Here is a 21,408-nt window from a genome sequence, read left to right as displayed (position 1 = left end):
GAGGGAACCGAGACATAGAGAAGTTAAGTGACTTGCCCACAATCACACAGCTGCCAAGTGGCAGAGCCAGAATTCGAACCCATGATCTCTGACTCCCAAGCCCGGGCTCTTTCCCCTGAGCCACGCTGTTTATTCCTACTCATAATGGTATTTGTTAAGCGCTTACTATGTGCAGAGCACTGTTCTAAGCGCTGGGGGAGATACGGGGTCATCAGGTTGTACCACATGAGGCTCTCAGTCTTCATCCCCATTTTACAGATGAGGTCATTGAGGCACAGAGAAGTGAAGTGACTTGCCCACAGTCACCCAGCTGACAAGTGGCGGAGCTGGGATTCGAACCCGGGACCTCTGATTCACAAGCCGGGGCTCGTTCCACTGAGCCATGACAGATCAGGAAGAAAAAAATCTAGTGTAGGATCCATGAGCGAGGTGATCGCTCAAGGGACCACTCTGCTGTTCCCTAAGCACTCACTATGAGCCAGGTACTTTACTGAGCGCTGCCGGGGTGGGTACAAGAGAAGCAGCGTGGCTCAGTGGCAAGAGCGCGGGCTGGAGAGTCAGGGGGCATGGCTTTTCATCCTGCCCCACCACCTGTCAGCTGTGAGACCTTGGACCAGTCACTTCACTTCTCTGGGCCTCAGCGACCTCATCTGGAAAATGGGGGTTCAGACTGGGAGCCCCATGGGGGACAACCTGATGACCCACTATCTACCCTGGTGCTTAGAATTGTGCTCGGCACATAGGAAGCCTTTAACAAATACCAACATTATCATTATTATTATTATATAAGCAAATCCGGTTGGACACAGTCCCTTATAGTGTTGGTATTTGTTAAGCACTCACTATGTGCCGAGCACTGTTCTAAGCGCTGGGGTAGATACAGTGTAATCAGGCTGTCCCACGTGAGGCATCCCCATTTTACAGATGAGGTAACTGAGGCCCAGAGAAATGAAGTGACTTGTCCACAGTCACACAGCTGACAAGTGGCAGATCCGGGATTCGAACTCATGACCTCTGATTCCCAAGCCCGGGCTCTTTCCACTGAGCCATGCTGCTGCTTCCAGTCCCTTCCCCTCTGGCACCCAGTCTCCACCCCTGTTTTCCAGATGAGGTCACTGAGGCCCAGAGGAGTGAAGTGACTTCCCTGAGGCCACTGTGAGCCCGTCATTGGGCAGGGATCGTCTTTAACTGCCGAATTGTACATTCCAAGCACTTAATACAGTCCTCTGCATATAGAAAGTGCTCAATAAGTACTATTGAATGAATGAATGAAAAGTAGCAGAGCAGGGATTGGAACCCATGACCTTCTGACTCCCAGGCCCAGGTTTTATCCACTACACCGGGCTGCTTCCCATCCCTCGCCCCACAGCCTCTCCTAGACCGTTATGGGCCGGAAACGTGTCTGCTAATAGAGAACGGTCCTGGGAGTCAGAAGGCCGTGGGTTCTAATCCCTGCTTTGCCATTTGTCTGCCATGTGACCTTGGGCAAGTCACTTCACTTCTCCGCGTGGCTCAGTGGACACAGCACGGGCCGGGGAGCAGAGATCGTGGGTTCTAATCCCGACTCTGCCCCTTCTCTACTGTGTGACTTTGGACAAGTCACTTCACTTCTCTGGGCCTCAGTGACCTCATCTGGAAAATGAGGATTAAGACTGTGAGGCCCACCTGGGACAACCTGATTACCTTGTATCTATACTAGTGCTTAGAACAGTGCTTGGCACATAGTAAGCGCTTAACGAATGCCACCATTTTTTATTTTATTTCTCTGGGCCTCAGTTATCTCTTTTGTAAAATGTGGATTGAGACCGTGAGCCCCATGTCTTAAAGGGATTGCGTCCAACCGACTTGCTGGTATCCACCCCAGCGCTCAGCACAGTGCCTGGCATATAGTAAGTGCTTAACAAATACCATAATAATCATTATTATTAGTAGTATAGTGCTCTTTGCATAGGAAGCACTCAAAAAGTACAATCGATTGAGAGCCAGAGCTGGGCTGCTGCCAACTGTGTGCATTTATGTGCGGGACCGCAGGGCTCAGAGAGGGCCGGGCGAAGCCCGGGCCGCAGGCTGGAACGAGCTGGACGGAGCCGGAACCGGAGCCCGGACTGCAGGCCCGGAGGGAGCGGGCCGGAGCGGACGGGGGCGTCACAGCGTGAAGCTCTGCCTCCAGGTCTTCAGGGCGCTGAAGTGGTAGGTGTGGGACCGATGGGACACGGGCAGGCTCTCGTAGCTGGGGTTCCAGCGGTGGGACACGGCCGGCTCCGAGGGTCGCGTGTCCCCGTGCGGGTGGGGCCAGGAGGCCCGCCAGCTGCTGGACACGATGCGCTCCTGGGCCTGGGCGGCGAAGATGCACACGGACGCCTCCGGGTCACGGCGCAGGGCCTCGAGCTCTGCGACGGCCGAGAGATGGACCTGGGATCCCAGATCCCCACTGGCAGCAGCCACCACTGCGAAGCTTTCCCTGCATGCCCCCGCCCTGCCCGTGCCAGTGGGATCGGGAGCTGCCCAGGTGCCCCCGGACCCCGCCCTGACCCCGCCACAGCCTCTTCTCCCCGGCTTCTCCGCCCCCGCTCCGGCCCAGGACTGTGCGTCTCTTGGGGCCCAGCCCCAGCCCTTGGGTGTCACGAGGGTCGTCTCGGAGTAGGGATGAGTGCACCCTGCTATCCCCTGGCTCTGCGGCTGCGGGAGGCAGCGGGGGAAGGGGAGGGGGCCCGGCCGGGGGTCCGCACCTTCCTTGACCTCTGCCAGGACCTTGTTAGGGATCAGGGTGTCCATACATGGCACCAGGAAGCCTGGACGGAGAGAGAGAGTGGCAGGCCAGGGTAGACTGTCCCTCGGCTGGACCCTTCCCCTCCGCCCGGAGGGAGGGCGGCCCCAACCGCCCCTTTGAGGGGAGGCAGAGTTGGGCCCCAGCCTCCAGCCTGGCAGCAGCGAGTGGTGAGAGCTGCAACTTTTAGGCGCACACACGTGCCGCAAGTCTCCCCCTGTAGACTGTAAGCTCACTCTGGGCAGGGCAGCTCACCGTGTTGTAATAATAATAATAATAACGTTGGTATTTGTTAAGCGCTTACTATGTGCAGAGCACTGTTCTAAGCGCTGGGGTAGACACAAGGGAATCAGGTTGCCCCACGTGGGGCTCACTCCCCATTTTACAGATGAGGTAACTGAGGCACAGAGAAGTGAAGTGACTTGCCCACAGTCACACAGCTGACAAGTGGCAGAGCCTCAATTCGAACCCATGACCGCTGACTCCAAAGCCCATGCTCTTTCCACTGAGCCACGCTGTGTTGTATTCTCCCACGTGCTTAGTACAGTGCTTCGCACAGAGTAGGCCCACATTAAATACCTATTGATGATGGCCCACACACCTAGGCACATAGCCATATGTATACATGTATGAGACACACACACCTATCCTGCTACCCACCAGTTGCCCTGGCCTGGGGGAGGGCTTCTCCCTGCTTCTCCCTCCCAAGGAACACAGGTGTCTTCTGCTCCCTACCCTGGCCACTAGGCCTGTGCAGCAGTGACGATTGAGAAGTGGAGGGTGAGGGGGAGAGGGTCTGTTCCCAGGCATGAGTTCACTCCTTGCCATCCAGAGTGACCCTTCGAAGCTACTGGGGTCAGAGAGGTCACCAGTTGTAGGGTTCGGGGTCCCACATTTGGGAGTCGGGGGAATACCGATGAAGATGACGGCGGCCCTGCGGAGGCAATGCAGGGGACTCCTGGTGTACTCCTGGCTCTGTGACAGGAAGTCCAGGGTGCTGCCGGGAAACGTCCTCACCTGGCCGAGGGATGCCGAGCTGGGGGGGCGGTCTGCCTGAGCCCCTGCCCGGGGATCCCTCCTCACCCTTTCCCCTGAGCACCCCTCACAGTTCAGGGGGTCCTCAGAGCGGGGAATGGGCCAGAAATTTTGAGAGGTCCCGGTGTCTCGGTCCTGATCCTGGCTCTCAGCTCCCCCAGCTCCCCTGCTGCTCCCCCAGCCCCCTGAGCACACGCAGTGGTCCCTAGGATGCCAGAGCTGGGACTCCCACCTCAGCCACACGGAGAACAAACACCTCCTCCTCTCCCCAGGCCCACGCGGACAGACTCAGACAAACAGACCCCCAGAAACACAGGCAGACAGAAGAGTCAGATAGGTCCTCACCCCAAGAGCCCCCCACCCCCCGCCACCCCTCCTCATCTCTCCGATGCCTCACCAGGAACTGGCAGATGTCGGCCACAATCTGCTGGTGGTCGTGCCATGGTTTGGTGCTGTTCACCTTCCGGGGCAGCTCCCAGCCCATGAGCCGGGAGCACTGGCTCATGGTCTGCTTGCACCTCTGGGAGACGGGGACAGGCCGGAGAGGTCCCCGGGTGCCGGTCAGGTCTGAGGACCACCCGCTCACCGGTCCGCTTTGCCACCCTAGTTCAGCCGCCTCCCCGGCCCCAGCTCGGGTCTGGTTTTGTAGCGGGCCTGGCTCTGCCTGCCGCTAGCCCCTGCACCCACGTTTCTTGAGCTCCCACCATGTATAGAGAGCTGTATTAGGCACCTAATCTGGGCAGAGAGCTGTTCTGGGCACCTACAACGTACAGAGTGGTGAGCTGGGTGCCTACTGTGTACAGAGGGCTGGGTGCCCACTCTACGTAGAGTGCTCTACTGAGCACCTTCTGTGTGCAGACCACTCTACTGGGGACAGGGCACTGTACTGGGTGTCTGCTATGTGCACAGCACTGTACTAGGTGCTGGAGAACATACAATAGAAGCAAAAGCTTGTCGTGGGCAGGAATGTCTGTTTGTTATTATATTGTACTCTCCCAAGCGCTTAGTACAGTGCTTTGCACACAGTAAGGTCTCAATAAATATGATTGAATGAACGAATGAATGAATAATCCAAGCTCTCGAGAAGCTGATAGTCTTAAATGCCAACTGTAAACTGGGTAACTGAGCGAGAACTCCGATAAAAAAGATACAAACAAACTTGGGCAAATAAGCAAGCACATGAATACGTTCCGGATAGTTGGTTAGTGCGGGAGAGAGAGTGCGACAGCCAATGGAGGGGGCTGGGCATTGCTACAGCTCTCGCCAGTCCCGGGTCAAAACTGGTTTGGCTCCCCAAGACCCCCACCCCCTCCCGCCGGCCCCTCTGGGCCCAGGGGACCCAGGGGCACAAAGCAGGGCAGAATGAGCGGGTGAGGAGGTGGAGCTGGGGGTGGGGAGAGGGGGCCGGGGAGAAGGGGTGAGGAGAGGGAGGAGGGGGGCAGGGCTGGGAAAGGGGATTGGGGAAAGGGGTATGGGTGAGAGGGATGGGGAGGAAGGAGGAAGGGTGGGGGAATGGTTTAGGAGGAGGGCTGGGACTTGCAGAAGGGAGCAAGGGGGTGCGGGGCAGGGACCTGGAAAAGAGGAGCAGGTGGGGGCAGGGTAGGAGATGGATGGGGGTGGGCTGACCTTGACCAGGGCCGGGCTCCCCTCCTGCAGGTGCAAGAGCAAGGGCACGAGGCAGCCCCGCAGCTGCTCCTCCAAGACAGTCTTGGACAACTTTCCCGGAAGCTTGGCCACTTTTCCAAGCAGCTCGATGGCATCCGAGCGCACGTTCTCCCTCACCTGTGGGGACCCCCACCCTGCCCTCAGTGGCAGCACCCCCCCTGTCCCCCCAGAGTGCCCAGAGGGAGGGAGGGAGTTGGCCGGGGCGGGGGGAGGGTTGGAGGGTCCAGCCTGTGGAAGAGAAGGCTGGTGGGAGCACCTTTGGGTGGCTGGAGCGGGGAGATGCCCCCCGGCTATTCTTTGAGACCCACTGAGGCCCGAACAAGGGCATGTGAGCTTGAATTACAGCAGGAGGGACCTGAGTGAGGCACGAGGAAGAATTCCTGACTGTCTGAGATAAGGTCCTGGGATGGGAGATCTGGGGAGGGGAGGAGAGGGACGGGGAAGGGGAGGGGAGAGAAGGAGAGGGCGACTCCAGGCTTGTCCCATCCATTCCCCCAGCCTCCTCTCTCACTGATCTTGGTGACTAGCCTGGCTGAAGGCAGAGGGCTGGACTGTGTGACCTCCCAGCAGCTCAGGAAGATTCTGCCTGGTAGCCCCACCCTGTCCCTGGAAGGCATGAACCCTCCTCTCCTGGGGTCCGCCAAGGTGGGCACAGCCCAGCCTGAGCACCCAGCCCACACACCTCGCTTCTCTAATGCTAACCTCACTGTATCTCACTTTTGTCTATCTCGACATTGATAGCTCACCCACCTCCTGCCTCTGGCTTGGAACCCCTGCCCTCCTTATATCTGACAGACAATTACTCTACCCCTCTTCAAAGTCTTATTAAGGGCACATCTCCTCCAAGAGGCCCTCCCTGACTAAGCCCTCCTTTCCTCTTCTCCCACTCCCTTCTGCATCACCTTGACTCGCTCCCTTTATTCATTCCCCCTCCCAGCCCCACACCGTTTATGTCCATATCTGTCATTTAATTATATCAATGTCTGCCTCTCCCTCTAGATTGTATGCTTGTGGTGGGCAGGGAATATGTCTGTTTAGTGTTACATTGTACTTGCCCAAGCGCTTAGTACATTGCTCTGTACACAGTAGGCGCTCAATAAATACGACTGACTGACTGACTGAGTACCCCAGCCTCCGGCAGGGCTAGACGAGAGAAGAGTGGGGGTGAGGGGAGCGTGGATTGGGGCCGTCCCGGGGCCCAGCATGGCCTCACATCTCTGAAGAGGGGCTTCAGGATCAGGACGGTGTCCAGGTAAACTGGCCCGCTCGCCCCTTGCCAGCCCAGAGTCTTGAGGATGATATGGAGGTTGGCGACGGCCTCCACCACCAGCGACCCGTCCATGTGTGCTAACCCCTTGACCATGGCGGGCAGGAGCTCCTGGACCTTGGCTCTCTGCGGGCAACAGTGACGTGTCCTCCATCCCACCCCGGCCCACCGGACCCCATCGTCCTCCCCGGCCGCCATTCCCGCCGGACCCCTCACCTCCCGGGGCCGATGGATCAGCAGGGCAAAGCCTCGCACGGAGAGCACGTGCATGACCGGATCAGCGTGTTCCAGGGCCCGCTGCAGGCGGTGCAGGGCATACACATCCGGGATCCGTCGTGCCTGTTGCAGCCGCAGGAGCTGGGCGGGGAAGAGCGAGGGATGGAGGGACCTGAGGGAGGTCACCTGCCCCTGCCGGCCAAGGCCCAGAGCATTGCCCGCTAACCTCTGACCCCCCCAGGCCAGGGTGAGGGGCGCTGGGCAGTGAGCACTGAACGCCTCCGGAGCCAAGCCTGGCCTCACCCCCGTCTTGCCCCTGGCTCAGACCCAACTTCGGGGGCCCTGGAAGGGGGGCGGGGGGGTGCTCCCACGGTTACCTCGACGAAGAAGGCCATGGCGGTGACCTTGTGCCTGTGGTCGCCCCGTTCCAGCAGTGGCACCAGCAGGTAGAGGAAGCGCAGGAGCTCCTGGCAGGAATACTGCACCATGGCCCTGGAGGGCAGGGGAGAACCGGAGCCCAGCGTTGGCACCAGTGAGAGAGAGGTGGGCACCAGAACCCGAGGATCAATGGGCGGGGGGAGAGGTATGGCGAGAGACACCGGAGCCTGGCGTTGGCAGGAGAGCGGGGCCCGGCAGGGGGCACCGGGGCCTGGCATCAGCAGGAGAGGAGAGCGCAACGGAGGGCACCAGAGCCCGGAAATCGACAGGAGAAGGAGGTTCGGTCGGGGGCAGTAGAGCCCAGCATCAGTGGAAAGAAAGGTGTGGCAGTGGGCACTGGAGCCCGGCAGTGGAGGGAGATGGGAGGCACAGCAGGGAGCCCAGCATTAGTGGGGAGCATGGAGGAGGAGGGGGCCCAGGTTGGGGAGGGTGCACTGGAGTCCTGGGCATCAGCTGGGGTGGGGGAGTCCTCTAGCCGGCTCTGGGCAGGGGCACCGCTGTGCCAGCCCAGCCAGCCCTGTGTGGGGCCAGGGAATTGTGTCCTAGATTGTTTCTCGGGACCCGCCGAGCCGGATCTTTTGCTGGGTCACCTACCTCGGTCTGTGCTTCCGTAGAATGGGGACATCAAGCTCCCCCTCGCCCCCCACCACCTTGAAGGCCTGAGAGCCCCACCCAGGGGGTGGCTGACATCAAGGAAGCGAGACCCCCTGGGGCACTGGTCAGGCAAGGGGCTCGGAGCCCCCTGAGGATTTTACCGTCATCTCATTCGCAGCCATGTGGCAGGGGCCAGGGGCCAGATCTGCCTTTCTCTGGGGGGGGATCCGCACCTCTCCGTTATCCTCCCACCTTGGGCACGCCAGACCAGGAAACCAGCTGTGAGCCCAGCACCCACCTCACCCCCGGTGCCCTTGCCCTTGGCGGCCCTCACCTGGCCAGCAGGCCGACGCCGCGGTGATGGTCGGTGGACAGGGTCAGGTGGTCCCAGCCTCCTTGCTTCTCCAGCAGCGTGGCCTCATAGCGACAGCCCATCCGCAGCAGCAGAGACTTCACCACCTTCACCACCCAGCTGCAGGTGCGGTACTCAGCCAGCCTCCGGCCCCCGGCCAGTGGCCCCCAACCCCGGCCCCAGCCCGGGACACCTACCAGACTGGCGTGAAGAGGGCCTGGAGGCTCTGCAGCTGGCCCTGGTGCTGGGAGACGACCCATCCGGGCAGGCTGAGGTCGATGTGGTAGTGGACTTGGATCAGCAGGGCCAGCAGGAGCTGGGGGTACAGCCGCCGCACGTGGCCCAAGCAGCTGTGCACGCCCAGGACCTCACACAGCCCACTGGCCGCCTGGGGACGGCAGGACGGCGGTGGGATTGGGGCCCACTGAGGGGTGGGGGGCCGGGATGGGGACTGGGAGTCTGTGGGGAGTAGGGGGGGCGCTTTGAGGCGCCAGGGGTTGGGGGGTGGCGGGGTTGGAGCACGAGGGGGTTGGAAGTTAGCCAGCAGTTACCGCCAGGGGCACGATGGACTCTTGTCCGGGCCCAGTGACTGGCTTTTCCTTGAGGCTGGTCAACAGCAGCTCCAGCAGTTCCCGGATGTCACAGCTCGGCTTGTGGGCCACCAGCTGCCTCCACATCTCCGCCCCGTGGCTGTCGGGTGTGGGGGTCATGGGGATGCTGGCATCTCTGCTCCCCCATCCCCACCCCCAGGGTGTCCATGGTCTGTCCTGAGGCTGGCTCCTCTGGGTGCCCCGGGCAAGGGGGCACCTGGGGAGGGGATGGGGTGGTGGAGGCCGGGGAGGGAGGCATAGGGGGAGAAATGATGGGGAGAGAAGGGGAGATGGGACAATGAGGAAAAGGAAAGGGGGATGTGGAGAGTGGGGAGAAGGGAGACAGAGAGGAGGGAGGAGACAGGGAGGAGAAGGAGCGGTGGAGAAGACAAGGTGGGACAGGCAGGGTGAAGATGGGAGAGATGGAAAGAACTGGCGGTGGAAAGGTCGAGGGGGGAAGGGGAGGGTGGGGAAGAGACAGGGAGGAGAAGGGGCAGTGGAGAAGACGAGAGATGGAGACGGGGGAAGGAGGGAGAGAGGGAGGAGAAGGGATGGGGGAGAGGAAGAGGAAGGTGGGGGGATGGGGAGGGTGGGAGGACCCAGACCTGAATCCCCAGAACCTAAATCCTCATTCCTCTGGTCGCCCCCCACCTTCCCACCCCCCCGGCCTCAGTCTGTCCTGGGCTGGTTCCATCTCATCTCATTCTTTCGGCCAGGGGCTCGGGGACCCAGGACCACCCCCAGCCCCGGGCCGTGGGGGCCGCCCGAGCCAGGCACCTGTCCAGGGGCAGCGGGCACATCAGCAGGGCGATGACCACTTCGGTCAGGAAGGAGCCGGCCAGCAGGGAGATGGGGAGCAGGACCACCTCCCGGGCCCGCGGCTCGTGAACGGTGCTCAGTCTCAGGTGAATTCCCTGGATCATGTCTGGGATCTGGGGGCAGATGGGGCCGGGCATGGCCCGGGCACAGGACGCACTCCTCACCGTTGCTCCTTGGGCCGTGTACGGTGCCATTCCCTCCCCACGCCCCACCGCCAAGCCCCCGACCCCGGACGGTCAGCCCCTTGGCCTCTGCCACTCCCTGACCTGAAGTCATGTAGGCCTTTCTCCCTCCCAGACTCCTCTCTGGCGGCTCCTTCTCAGACTCTTTCACTCATTCGTCTCCTGCCTCTTCCCCTCCAAATCCCACCCCAACAGCGGGATCCCCTGAAGCTCTGTTTGGGTCCTCCACTCTCCTTGCTCTACACCCACTCTCGGGGAGCTCACCGGTTCCCTCGGCTTCGACTTTCACCTCTGGGCGGGCAAGGTCTCAGATGACCTCGCTCGCCCCCTCCTTTGATACAGTCCCACAGCTCCGTCCGCCCCAGGCCATTGCCCAAACCCACCCTTCCTCCAAAGGAACTCTCCCGTCTCCTCACTGTCCCAGAAAATCGTTTTCCTCCTCCCCTCCCCACAGTCTGCCGATTTGCCCGATCCATCTACCGGTAAATCTTGTCGGTTCTTCCTGCATGGCATCTCTTGGTCCCGGCCCTTCTCCTCCTCCTGCCGCCAACGCCCCCCACCCTGCTCTGAGCATTGGTCAGACTGGGTTTAGAAACTGAATCGGCCTCCTGACTGGTCTCCCTGCCTCCAGCCTCTTCTCTTTCCAACCCACACTCTGCACTGCTTCCGAGATCATCTTCCTGCACGTCACTCCGCACGCTCCTCTCCACCCCTCCAAACCCTCCAGTGGCTACCCATCCGGCTCTGCACTGAGCAGAGATGCAATTTGCCCGCCGTTTTCAGCTCACACTGTCGGCGCCTCCCACTCTCATCTCCTCACTGTTCCCAGCTCTCTGCTATCCCGCCTTCGACTCACGGTTCACGCCCTTCCTCCTGCCTGGAGCTTCCCCTCCTCCCTCGCAAAGCCACCAGACCCCAGCTGTCCCTCCCTTCAAAGTCCTGCACCATCAAATGTTCTCCAGGAAGCCAGCATATTAGAATGCAGATTTTCATCGATTTACAATGCACACATTAATCACAATTAATGAAATGATTTACCTTCATCAATCCTTCATAACTTTCCCATTTATTCTGTTCTCAGTTGTTTCCTTGAACTTCCTCCTGCTCCCACCATTTTTTTTTAATGGTACTCGTTAAGCACTTACTACGTTCTAGGCTCTGTACTAAGCGCTGGGGTAGATTCAGTGTCTCCCTCATTAAACTCTCAGCTCCATGAGGGCAGGGGATGTTTCTGTTGAATTCTCCTACGTGTCAGTACGGGGCTGTGCAGACAGCAGGCATTCAGTACATATCATCGGTCATGGATGGAAGGATGGATGGATGGATGGAGTTTCCCATACAGAAATTCCTTACCATCGGCTTTAAAGCAATGTCACCTTCCTCCCCCCTTCCTTACCTCCCTGGTTTCCTATTACCACCCAGCCTGCACACTCCACTCCTCTATTGCCAACTAACTCTCTGAACCTTGATTTCAACTACCTTGCTGCCGACTCCTCAGCCAAATCCTGCCTCTGTCCTGGAACTTCCTCCCTTTTCATATCCCACAGACAACTGCTCTCCCCACCATCAAAGCCTTATTAAAAGCGCATCTCCTCCAAGAAGACTTCCCCGACTAATTCCTCATTTCCTCCTTTCCCACTCCCTTCTGTTCACCTTTGCACTAGGATTTGCACTCTCGATTCACCTCTCCCTCAGCTCCATACTACATATGTACATTTCTGTAATTTAATTTATTTATTTATAGTAACATCTGTCTCCCCCACTAGAATGTAAGCTCCTTGTGGCCAGGGAACCAACTCTGTCTACCAACTCTGTTATACTGTAGTCTTCTAATTGCTTAGTACAGTGCTCGGCACATAGTAAGCACTCAGTAAATACAATTGATTGATTGATGGATGGATGGATGGAAGGAAGAATGGATGTTAGAGGAAGGAAGGAATGAAGAATGAAAAGAAGGAAGGGAGGGAGGGTTAAGGGGGGAAGGAGGAAGGAAGGAAAGAAGGAAGGATGGATGGATGGATGGAAGGAAGGATGGATCATGCACAGAGAGGCAGCTGGGCACCAAAACCCCCTCGCCCACTGCTTACCACCTCCTCCACCCTGTGCAGGTACCACTCCAGCATCGAGCTCAGTGTGACCTCCGTGGCCAAGTGCATGGCCTCCAGCAGCTCGGACCTTTGGTCACCATCCTCCCTGCCATCCTCATCCCTGTCCTGCAGGCCTTCCAGGCTGGCCAGGAGCAGGTCTTTCACCTGCTGTGGACCCAGGAAGTCCCCAAACTCCTGGAACACATGGCCACACCACAGAGAATCACAGCATGCCCAATCACGCCCTCTCCCAATCACACATGCTCACGCATACATATGCATACAACATATCCGCACACACTCATCTCCACACATATGATAGTACAGATATGCCTCAGAGCCAGCAGAGTCCCGGGAGATCCCCGGAGTGGCAAATAGAGGCTGGGCTGGTGATAGCAGGAGATGGGATTTCTGCCCCCCGCCCCAAACCTTCCCCGTCCTGGGCAACTCCCACTCTGGGCCGACCGTTCTGGGGGTCCCGAACCTGCCCAGAGGGGGCTCGCCCACTGTTCAGTCCCCCACCAACATCCGGCTGGGCACATGGTTTGGGAGGCCCAGGTCAGGACTGGTCAGCACCATTCCCCTCTTCGTGCGGTCACCTGGTCCACCGGAGAAAGTGGAGCGGGAGCATCCCCATGGGCTGGGGTGTGGGAGGGACTAGGGGATGGTGGGATGGGATAGAGGTAGCAGAGGGATCTCAAAGCCCAGAGATGGGGTGGGGGGAGCCCAGGGCACCAGGGACCAAGAACATGGGAGTTGGGGGAACTGGTTTTGCCACTGCTGAAGAGCCCAGCTTCATCCTACCCCGAGTACCCTTACCGCAACCACTTTCAAGATGTTCTGGCATGGGCTGGTGGGGTTGTAGGGCCCTAGGACCATTCTGTTGCTCTCGCACAGCTCTGTTCTGCTACAGTCGATAGCTAGTCTGGGCTCTGGAGAAACACCACCAACACCGCCATACCATCCCCAACATCATCACAGTCGCCATCGAAATTACCATCACTGCCATCATTAAAATCAACATCACTGCTATCATTATTACTGTCACCATCACCACCATCGTCGGCATAATAATAATAATAATGATAATAGTAATGGTATTTGTTGAGTGCTTACTATATGCCAAGCACTGTTCTAAGCGGTGGGGTAGATACAAAGTCATCAGGTTTTCCCATATGGGACTCACAGTCTTTACCCTCATTTTACAGTCGAGGTAACTGAGGCACAGAGAAGTTAAGTGACTTGCCCGAAGTCACACAGCTGTTAAGTGGCAGAGCCGGGATTAGAACCCACCCCCTCTGACTCCCAAGCCCGGGCTTTTTCCACTAAGCCACGCTGCATCATCACCATCACCACAATCAGCATTGCCGCGTGGCTTAGTGGAAAGAGCCCGGGCTGGGAGTCAGAAGGTCCTGGGTTCTAATCCCGGCTCCACCACTTGTCTGCTGTGTGACCTTAGGCAAGTCACTTAACTTCTCTGTGCCTCGGTTGCAACGTGGCTCAGTGGCAAGACCCCGGGCTTAGGAGTCAGAGGTGGTGGGTTCTAATCCTGGCTCCGCCAGCTGTCAGCTGTGTGACTTTGGGCAAGTCACTTAGCTTCTCAGTGCCTCAGTTACCTCATCTGTAAAATGGAGATTAAGACTGTGAGCCTCACATGGGACAACCTGATCACCCCATATCTCCCCCCAGTTCTTAGAACTGTGCTCAGCACATAGTAAGCCCTTAACAAATACCAACATTATTATTATTACCTAATCTGTAAAATGGGGATTAAAAGTGTGAGCCCCATGTGGACAACCTGATTACCCTATATCTACCAGTATTTAGAATAGTGCTTGGCACATAGTAAGCGCTTAACAAATACCATCATTATTATTATCACTATCACCATCATCATCATCAACACCTCCATCACCGCCATCCCCATCACCGCCATCATTACCACTGCCACCCCCAGCACCCTCATCTTCATCCCCTTCATCACCAACCCCATCGCCACCATCCCCTCAATCCCCTGGGGGTGGATCGGGTTGGACCGGAATGGGCCGGGTTGGACTGGGGTGACCCAGGTTGGACTTGGATGAACCGGGATAGTCTGGGATGGACCGGGTCACTGGGGAGGACCGGGTCAAACCGGAGTGGCCGGGGTGGCGGCCAGGGACTCAGCACTTACTCTTCTGGAGTTCCAAGATGGTGTAGAGGACACAGATGCCATCCAGGGCCTTGCTGCCAATCTCTCTGTCGGGATCACTGACGCGGGAAAGGAGTCGTCCGAGCAGGAGCCCGATCCCCGGGAACTCTGAGTGGGTCTGGCCGGAAGGGAAGTGAGGGGGAGAGTCAAGGCGAGGGGACCAGGAGGCCAGAGAGAAGGGGATGAATGGGGGCCCCAACACCGTCTACTCTTCTGGGCCCCTACCACCTATTTCAGCCCCAAAATGAGACCTCAGAGAAATGAGGCATTCTTTTATACATTAGGCTGGGAGTGCAGGCATCACTTCGGGGTACCGAACTGGTTGGACCCCGGGATCACTCACGAGGAAGAGTGGGTGTCGCAGAGCCTTGTAGAGCAGAAAGACGCTGCAGGCCACGGCCTGGGCCCGGGCACAGAGGCGGCTGGCGGTTAACCATGGACCCAGCACCTGAGGGCGGCAGGCAGAAAGTGCGTTCAGCGGGCAAAGGCTAGAGGATTTGGGGCAAAGGATCCCGGCTGGGGGCACCAGCTGCAGGGAGGAGGGAGGCCGCTGGACCCAGGGTGGGAGACCAATCCCCTCGACCTGGACTCCAAGATGGCTCTGGCCCTTCATATTTGAAGACACCCAGACAAATACCCAAGGACCCTTGGGTCTCCGCACCTCCAGGATGTTCTGGAGCTCGGCTGGGCTGGGCTCCTCCAGGAAAAACGCTTCCAGCATCGCGGCCAAGGTGCCCAACGTCTGGCTGGGCAGCGTCTGTGGGGGTCACATCGACCATTGGCCATCGGCCGGGGAACGAGACATGGCGCCCGCCCGGACACCTAGACAGGGGCCCGGCGGGGCCGTCCCTGCTCCCCCGTCCACCCGGACCCTCCACCTCCGTCCTCGCCCCCGCTCCCTCTCTGCGGAGAATGGAGGAGGAGGAGGAGGATGGAGGAAGGGGCGCTGGGGAGGAGGAAGAGGGAGTGCTGGGGAGGAGGATGGAGGAGCCCTGGAGAAGAGGAGGGAAGAACGCTGGGGAGGAGGAGGAAGCGCTAGGGAGGAGGATGGAGGAGTGCTGGGGAAGAGGAGGGAGCGCTGGGGAGGAGGGAGGAGCACTGGAGAGGAGGAGGGAGTGCTGGGGAGGAGGGAGGAGTCCTGGGGAGGAGGGAGTGCTAGGGAGGGGGAGGGAGGAGCACTGAAGAGGAGGAAGCGCTAGGGAGGAGGAGGGAGGAGTGCTGGGGAAGAGGAGGGTGTGCTGCAGAGGACTGAGGAGTACTAGAGAGGAGGATGGAGGAGCACCAGAGAGGAGGAGGGAGTGCTGGGGAGGAGGATGGAGGAGTGTTGGAGAGGAGATTAGAGGAGCACTGGAGAGGAGGAGGGAGTGCTGGGGAGGAGGGAGGAGTGCTGGGGAAGAGGAGGAGGGAGTGCTGAGGAGGATGGAGGAGCGCTGGAGGAGAAGGGAGCGTTGGGGAGGAGGATGGAGGAGTGTTGGAGAGGAGATTAGAGGAGCATTGGAGAAGAGGAGGAAATGCAAGGGAGGAGGGAGGAGTGCTAGAGGGGAGGAGGGAGGAGCCCCGAAGAAGAGAAGGGAGCGCTGGGGAGGAGGAGGAGGGAAGAGTGCTGGGGAAGAGGAGGGAGATGGGGTGGGGGACGCTGGGGGTCAGAATAAGCGCCGGGGTGTGGGAGGCTCCGGAAGCGTTGGGGGGTGTGGGCAGCCGGAGTGGTCCCGGAGGCAGGAAAGCCGACCTGGACGTCCCAGGAGTTGGGCAGGTCCAGGCCCGGCCAGCTGGGCCCTTCGCTCCAGGAGAAGACCCCCTTGACACAGACTCCCACCAGCTCGCGCTTCTCCCAGGAGTTCAGCGCTGGCTTGGTCTGGCTGCGGCGAGAGATGGCGGGGAGAAAGGTCACCCTCGCCCACCTGGGGACCCCTGATACCCGGCCCCCGCCCCCCGCCAGCACTGGGGGCGGAGGGACGCAGAAGACGAGATCGGAATAGGGATGGAGGGTCCCTTTGGGAATTCGCAGACCAAGTGGAAGTGATCGGGTGGGGAGATGGGGCTGGGGCTGGGATTGGGGAATGATAATAATAATAATAATAATAGTCTTTGTGGTATTTGTTAAGTGCTTACTTAACAAATAAATACAAAGCACTGTACATAATGCTGGGGCGGATGCAAGATAATCAGGTTGGTTACAGTCCCTGTCCCATGTGGGGTTCACAACCTTAGTCCCCATTTTACAGATGAGATCAACGAGGCCTACCCGAGGTCACGCAGCAGACAAGTGGCAGAGTGAGGATTAGAACCCAGGTCCTTCTGAGTCCCAGGCCTATGCTCTATCCACTAAGCCACGCTACTCGGACTGGGGCGGACCAGAGGGAGCGGGGCGGGGCCGGGGGCCTGGGGCAGAGCTGGGGGGGCCGGGCTGGGGAGGGGTCGGGGGCCCAGGCCGGGGTGGTGGGCCAGGCGCGGGGAGCAGGGCGGGAAGGAGAGACTCTGCGTGCGGCACCTCAGGCTGGTGAGGATCTGCATGGACTCCTGGAACACAGGACTCAGGACGGAATTCTGTACCTCAGCCTCGATCAGCTTCTGGGGCATCGACAGAACAAGGAGAGTTTTCAATCCCCTCGCACCCGGGTCGTATTGGGTGCCTGTCGTGTGCAGAATGCTGAACTGGGCACCTCTCAATTAGTCAATCGATTACATTTATTGAACACTTACTGGGTGCGGGGCACTGTACTAAGCGCTTGGGAGAATATGATATAACAGAGTTGGTAGACACGTTCCCCTAGCCACAGTGTGCTTACAGTCTAGTGGGGGAAACAGGTGTTAATATAAATAAGAGAGAAGCAGCATGGCATAATGTTCCAAGAGGCCTTCCCAGACTAAGCCCCACTTTTCCTCATCTCCCCCTCTTCTCCATCACCCTGACTTGCTCCCTTTGCTCTTCCCCTCTCTCAGCCCCACAGCCCTTATGTCCATATCTCTTATTTTATTTATTTCTATTGATGTCTGTTCCCCCCCGCCCCCCACCAGACTGCAAACTCATTGCAGGCAGGGAATATGTCTGTTATATTGTTTTATTGTAATCTCCCAGGGGTTAGCACAGTTCTCTGCGCCCAGGAAGCAGTCAATAAATAATAATTTGGTATTGTTAAGCCCTCATTATGTGCCAAGCACTGCTCTAAGCGCTGGGTAGATACAAGGTAAACACAATATCCCACGTGGGGCTCACAGTTTTAATCCCCATTTTCCAGATGAGGTAACTGAGGCACAGAGAAGTTAAGTGACTCGCCCAAAGTCACACAGCTGACAAGTGGCAGAGTCGGGATTAGAACCCCGACCTCTGACTCCCAAGCCCGTGCTCTTTCCCTTGAGCCACGCTGCTTCTCTAATATGATTGAAAGAATGAATGAATGATAGAGCACGGAGCTGAGAATTAGGTCTTGGGTTCTAATCCCTGCTCTGCCACTTGTCTGCTGTGTGGCCTTTGGCAACTCACTTCACTTCTCTGTGCCTCAGTTACCTCATCTGTAAAATGGGGATTGAAACTGGGAGCCCCTCGTGGGACTGGGACTGTGTCCAACCAGATCTGCTTATATCCACCCTGGCACTTAGTACGGTGCCTGCCACATGGTAAGCGCTTAACAAATACCATTATTATTTGTTAATGGCATTGTTAATGGCTTAATACCACTGTTGTCATTGGTATCGGATGCCTGCAAGGTCGGGGGCGGGAGGGTGGTCTTCCCTCATTATAACTGCCCTGTAGAGCTCTACCATCTTCCCTGGGCCCCCTCCCACCAAACCTCACCAGAATAACAGACTTTTCCTCTCCGCCGGCCCTAGTCCTACCTTCATCTTCTGCACGATTAGTTGCTTCTCCTCTTCCGGGTCTGGGGACTTCAGGGTCTCCTGGTAGCGGAACTTACTGACCTGGGGCAATGGTGAGGCAGAGGATGGTGGGGGAGGAGAAGGGGAGAATGTGGCAGGGGAGAGACCAGTCCGTGAAGGAGATGGGAAGATGAGTCAACAGGGGAAAACTGAGTCAGCACTCCTGAATCTCCCCAAGTGAACCAGCGCAGACCATCCGACACCCCCCCGACTCTCCCCTTTCTATCCCTGAATCTTCCCCAGTGACCCAGCATGGACCATGCCACTCCCCTGATTCTTCCCTCTGCGTCCCTGAATCTCCCCAGTGACTCTTCAAGACCGTCCAATCTCCCGACTGTCCACTGTCCAACCCTGACTCAACAGGAGGAAATTGAGTCAACACTTCTGAATCTCCCCAGTTGACCCAGCCTGGACTATCCCACACCCCTGACCCTCCCCGCTCCATCCCTGACTCTCCCCAATTGACCCAGCAGGGACCATTTCACTCCCCTGACCCTTTCTTCTCCATCTTGGACTTTCTCCCATTGACCCTGCATGGGATCAAGGATGAAATCCTTGGGCCCCATGGGTCGGTGCTCAACTGGGTTGGGGAGAAAGACCCTCGCAGCTTTGGGGGCGGGGGGGGAGAGGGGGTTGCCCTTACGGGGGTTTCCTTGCCACCGTCTGCCTTCTCCTCCGGGATCTTGAAGGGCGTCTCCCAGGTCACGCTACAGGCCTCGCAGCTTGGAGAGGGGGTCGCCCTTACAGGGGTTTCCTTGCCACCGTCTGCCTTCTTCTCCGGGGTCTTGAAGGGCGTCTCCCAGGTCACGCTACAGGCCTCGCAGCTTGGAGAGGGGGTCGCCCTTACAGGGGTTTCCTTGCCACCGTCTGCCTTCTTCTCCGGGGTCTTGAAGGGCGTCTCCCAGGTCACGCTACAGGCCTCGCAGCTTGGAGAGGGGGTGGTCCTTAAAGGCGTTTCCTTGCCACCGTCTGCCTTCTTCTCCAGGCTCTTGAAGGGCGTCTCCCAGCCCACCTTGCAGGCCTCGCAGCTTGGAGAGGGGGTCGTCCTTACGGGGGTTTCCTTGCCACCATCTGCCTCCTTCTCCGGGGTCTTGAAGGGGGCCTCCCGGGCCACGCTAAGGGCCTCTGTTTCTGCGTGTTTGGAGGAGGGGAAAGAGGGAGGGGGTGGGGTGCAGGGCGGGGGACCCCGAGATCAGATCCAGACTGCCAGTCTTTCCCGGGGCCCGGTTGGCTGGTACCCCCAGAGAACAGGAAGGTTGAGTCAATGAGCCTCGGCCTCTCACAGCAAGAAAAGTGACCCCAGACCCTCCGACCCCCACAGGTCCTGCCCGAGAGGGGAAAGTCTCTGGACTGGAGGGGGTTTCCATTTGGGTCCGCAAGGTGGAGGGAGGTCAGGAGGGGGTGGGGGGAGGACCGGTTTTGCACCTCGAATTCCAGAGAAAATATGCCGCTGTTATGGGAGGACGGGGGTGGTGGGCTTCCAAGGACTGGTGGGACCCCAGGGTTCTCGGGGGAACCCAAAGGAGTGGCCCCAGCTGCCAGGGTGCCCAACCCCTTGTCCAGCAGCCGGCTGGTCCTGGCCCAGCCCGGTCCTGCCCCGGTCCGGTCCTGCCCCGGTCTGGTCCTGCCCCGGTCCGGTCACGTCCCAGCCCGATCCCCCTACCCATACGAACTGGTCCGGTCCCAGGCCTCACCCTCAGTGATCGTCCAGAGCTGATGGTGGGGCTCCTGCAGGAGAGTCTCCGTGGCTCTGTGGGTTGCGCCGTTAGCTTCGCCCTTGCCCACCGCCCCCTCCTCCTCCGACTGGGCGGCCTCGGGAGTGTAGGGGGCCGTGGGCCTGGGGAGCTGCGGCTGCCGGGGGTCCATGGCCAGGCCCGTTGCCGGGGCGGTGTCTGGCCGTCGTCCTGAGAGGACAGAGAGGACCCGTCCGACCCCGCTCGTCTCACCGGGGCCCTGCCCAGCTCTCTGACTTCTATCCGGCGAGAGATAATTATGGCATTTGCTAAAATGCGTGCCAGGCACTGTACTAAATGTTGAGGTGGATGCAAGCTAATCAGGTTGGACATAGTCCTTGTCCCACCTGGGGCTCTCAGTCTTGATCCCCATTCTGCAGATGAGGGAACTGAGGCACAGAGAAGTTAAGTGACTTGCCCAAGGTCACACAGCAGACAAGTGGCAGAGCTGGGATTAGAACCCATGACCTTCTGACATCTAGGCCCAGGCTCTATCCACTACACCATGCTGCTTCTCCCCAGGGGTGAGCACCCTGCAACCAGCCAATGCCCAAGAGAGTGGTCTGCACCCTGTAGGCACCCAACAAATACTATTAATTGGCTGATTCCTTCTCATCACTGCACTAATAATAATAGTAATGGTACCTGTTAAATGCTTACTATGTGCCAAGACCTGTTCTAAGCACTGGGATAGACACAAAGTAATATGGCTGTTCTACGTGGGGCTCACAGTCTTAATCCCCATTATACAGATGAGGTCACTGAGGCCCAGAGCAGTTAAGTGGCTTGACTAAGGTCACACAGCAGACAAGTGGCAGAGCCGGGATTAGTACCCACATCCTCTGACTCCCAAGTCCGTGCTCTTAATAATAATAATAATTATCACATTTGTTAAGTGCTTAATATGTGCCGAGCACTGTTCTAAGCATTGGGGTAGATCCAAGGTAATCCCACATGGGTCTCCCAGTCTTAACCCCCATTTTACAGATGAGGTAACTGAGGCTTAGAGGAGTTAAGTGGCTTGCCCAAGGTCACAAAGCAGACAAGTAGAGGAGCCGACATTCGAACCCAGGGCCTCGCTCCTCACCCCCGTTGTTGAGGCAGAGTGATTGCCAAGGAAGCAGCAGAACTCCCCTCCCCACCCCCAACCCCCTCCCAAACCTGCAGGTCCCCCCAGATGCCGCACGGGGTCTTAGCCTCCTTGGATAGGGGAGCTGGCCCCCTCGACCCTGCCACAGCCCCCTCCACAGGACCACCCGCCCCACCCTTCCACCCTGGGCAACACCGTTCCATTGTCTCTGTGAGCTCATGGAGCCCACGCCCCACCCCCGGGTTGGGGTGAGGGGGTGGGGAGAGGGCGAGGGCACCTGGCCATTCTCACTGTTCAACAGGGGAAACCTTACAACTGCACCCTGATGGGTTCAATGTAATAATAATAATAATAATGTTGGTATTTGTTAAGTGCTTACTGTGTACAAAGCACTGTTCTAAGTGCTGGGGTAGATACAGGGTGATCAGGTTGTCCCACGTGAGGCTCACGGTTTTAATCCCCATTTTACAGATGAGGGAACTGAGGCACAGAAAAGTTAAGTGACT

General features: G+C 58.4%; 1 protein-coding gene across 4 annotated transcripts; it reads right to left on the bottom strand.

The window, feature by feature from the left end:
• Positions 1–1,975: 1,975 nt before the first annotated feature.
• On the bottom strand, positions 1,976–21,064 carry MROH7 (maestro heat like repeat family member 7). Of its 4 annotated transcripts, none has more exons than XM_029083018.2 (23): positions 20,974–21,064; positions 19,774–19,983; positions 18,723–19,210; positions 18,041–18,121; positions 16,695–16,774; positions 15,933–16,062; positions 14,865–14,960; positions 14,547–14,651; positions 14,186–14,321; positions 12,832–12,944; positions 12,013–12,207; positions 9,702–9,856; positions 8,886–9,024; positions 8,532–8,722; positions 8,317–8,454; positions 7,328–7,442; positions 6,951–7,091; positions 6,681–6,860; positions 5,429–5,584; positions 4,200–4,322; positions 3,682–3,784; positions 2,730–2,792; positions 1,976–2,390 (listed from the first exon to the last, which is right to left on the bottom strand). In XM_029083018.2, the coding sequence occupies exons 2-23, from the start codon at positions 19,943–19,945 to the stop codon at positions 2,146–2,148; spliced, it is 3,345 nt and encodes a 1,114-aa protein (XP_028938851.1). In that variant the 5' UTR covers positions 19,946–19,983; positions 20,974–21,064; the 3' UTR covers positions 1,976–2,145. The 4 variants fall into 4 exon arrangements, with proteins under 4 accessions (XP_028938851.1, XP_039770636.1, XP_039770637.1 ...); XM_039914702.1 differs by having other exon boundaries at positions 8,532–8,650; XM_039914703.1 differs by having other exon boundaries at positions 19,131–19,210.
• Between the last annotated feature and the right edge of the window lie 344 nt (positions 21,065–21,408).

Source organism: Ornithorhynchus anatinus, chromosome 18, assembly GCF_004115215.2.
Source record: "Ornithorhynchus anatinus isolate Pmale09 chromosome 18, mOrnAna1.pri.v4, whole genome shotgun sequence".
NCBI lineage: Eukaryota > Metazoa > Chordata > Mammalia > Monotremata > Ornithorhynchidae > Ornithorhynchus > Ornithorhynchus anatinus.
This window is presented reverse-complemented; position numbering and strand designations above follow the sequence as displayed.

What these genes read in the sequence shown, in the direction of transcription:
- MROH7 (XM_029083018.2), bottom strand. Translation starts at nt 19,945, where the DNA reads ATGGACCCCCGGCAGCCGCAGCTCCCCAGGCCCACGGCCCCCTACACT. An exon ending in TAATCGTGCAGAAGATGAAG is followed by an intron (nt 16,775 to 18,040) that starts GTAGGACTAGGG and finishes TCGATGCCCCAG; the next exon opens with AAGCTGATCGAGGCTGAGGT. An exon ending in CCTGGCAGAGGTCAAGGAAG is followed by an intron (nt 2,391 to 2,729) that starts GTGCGGACCCCC and finishes CGGCCGTCGCAG; the next exon opens with AGCTCGAGGCCCTGCGCCGT.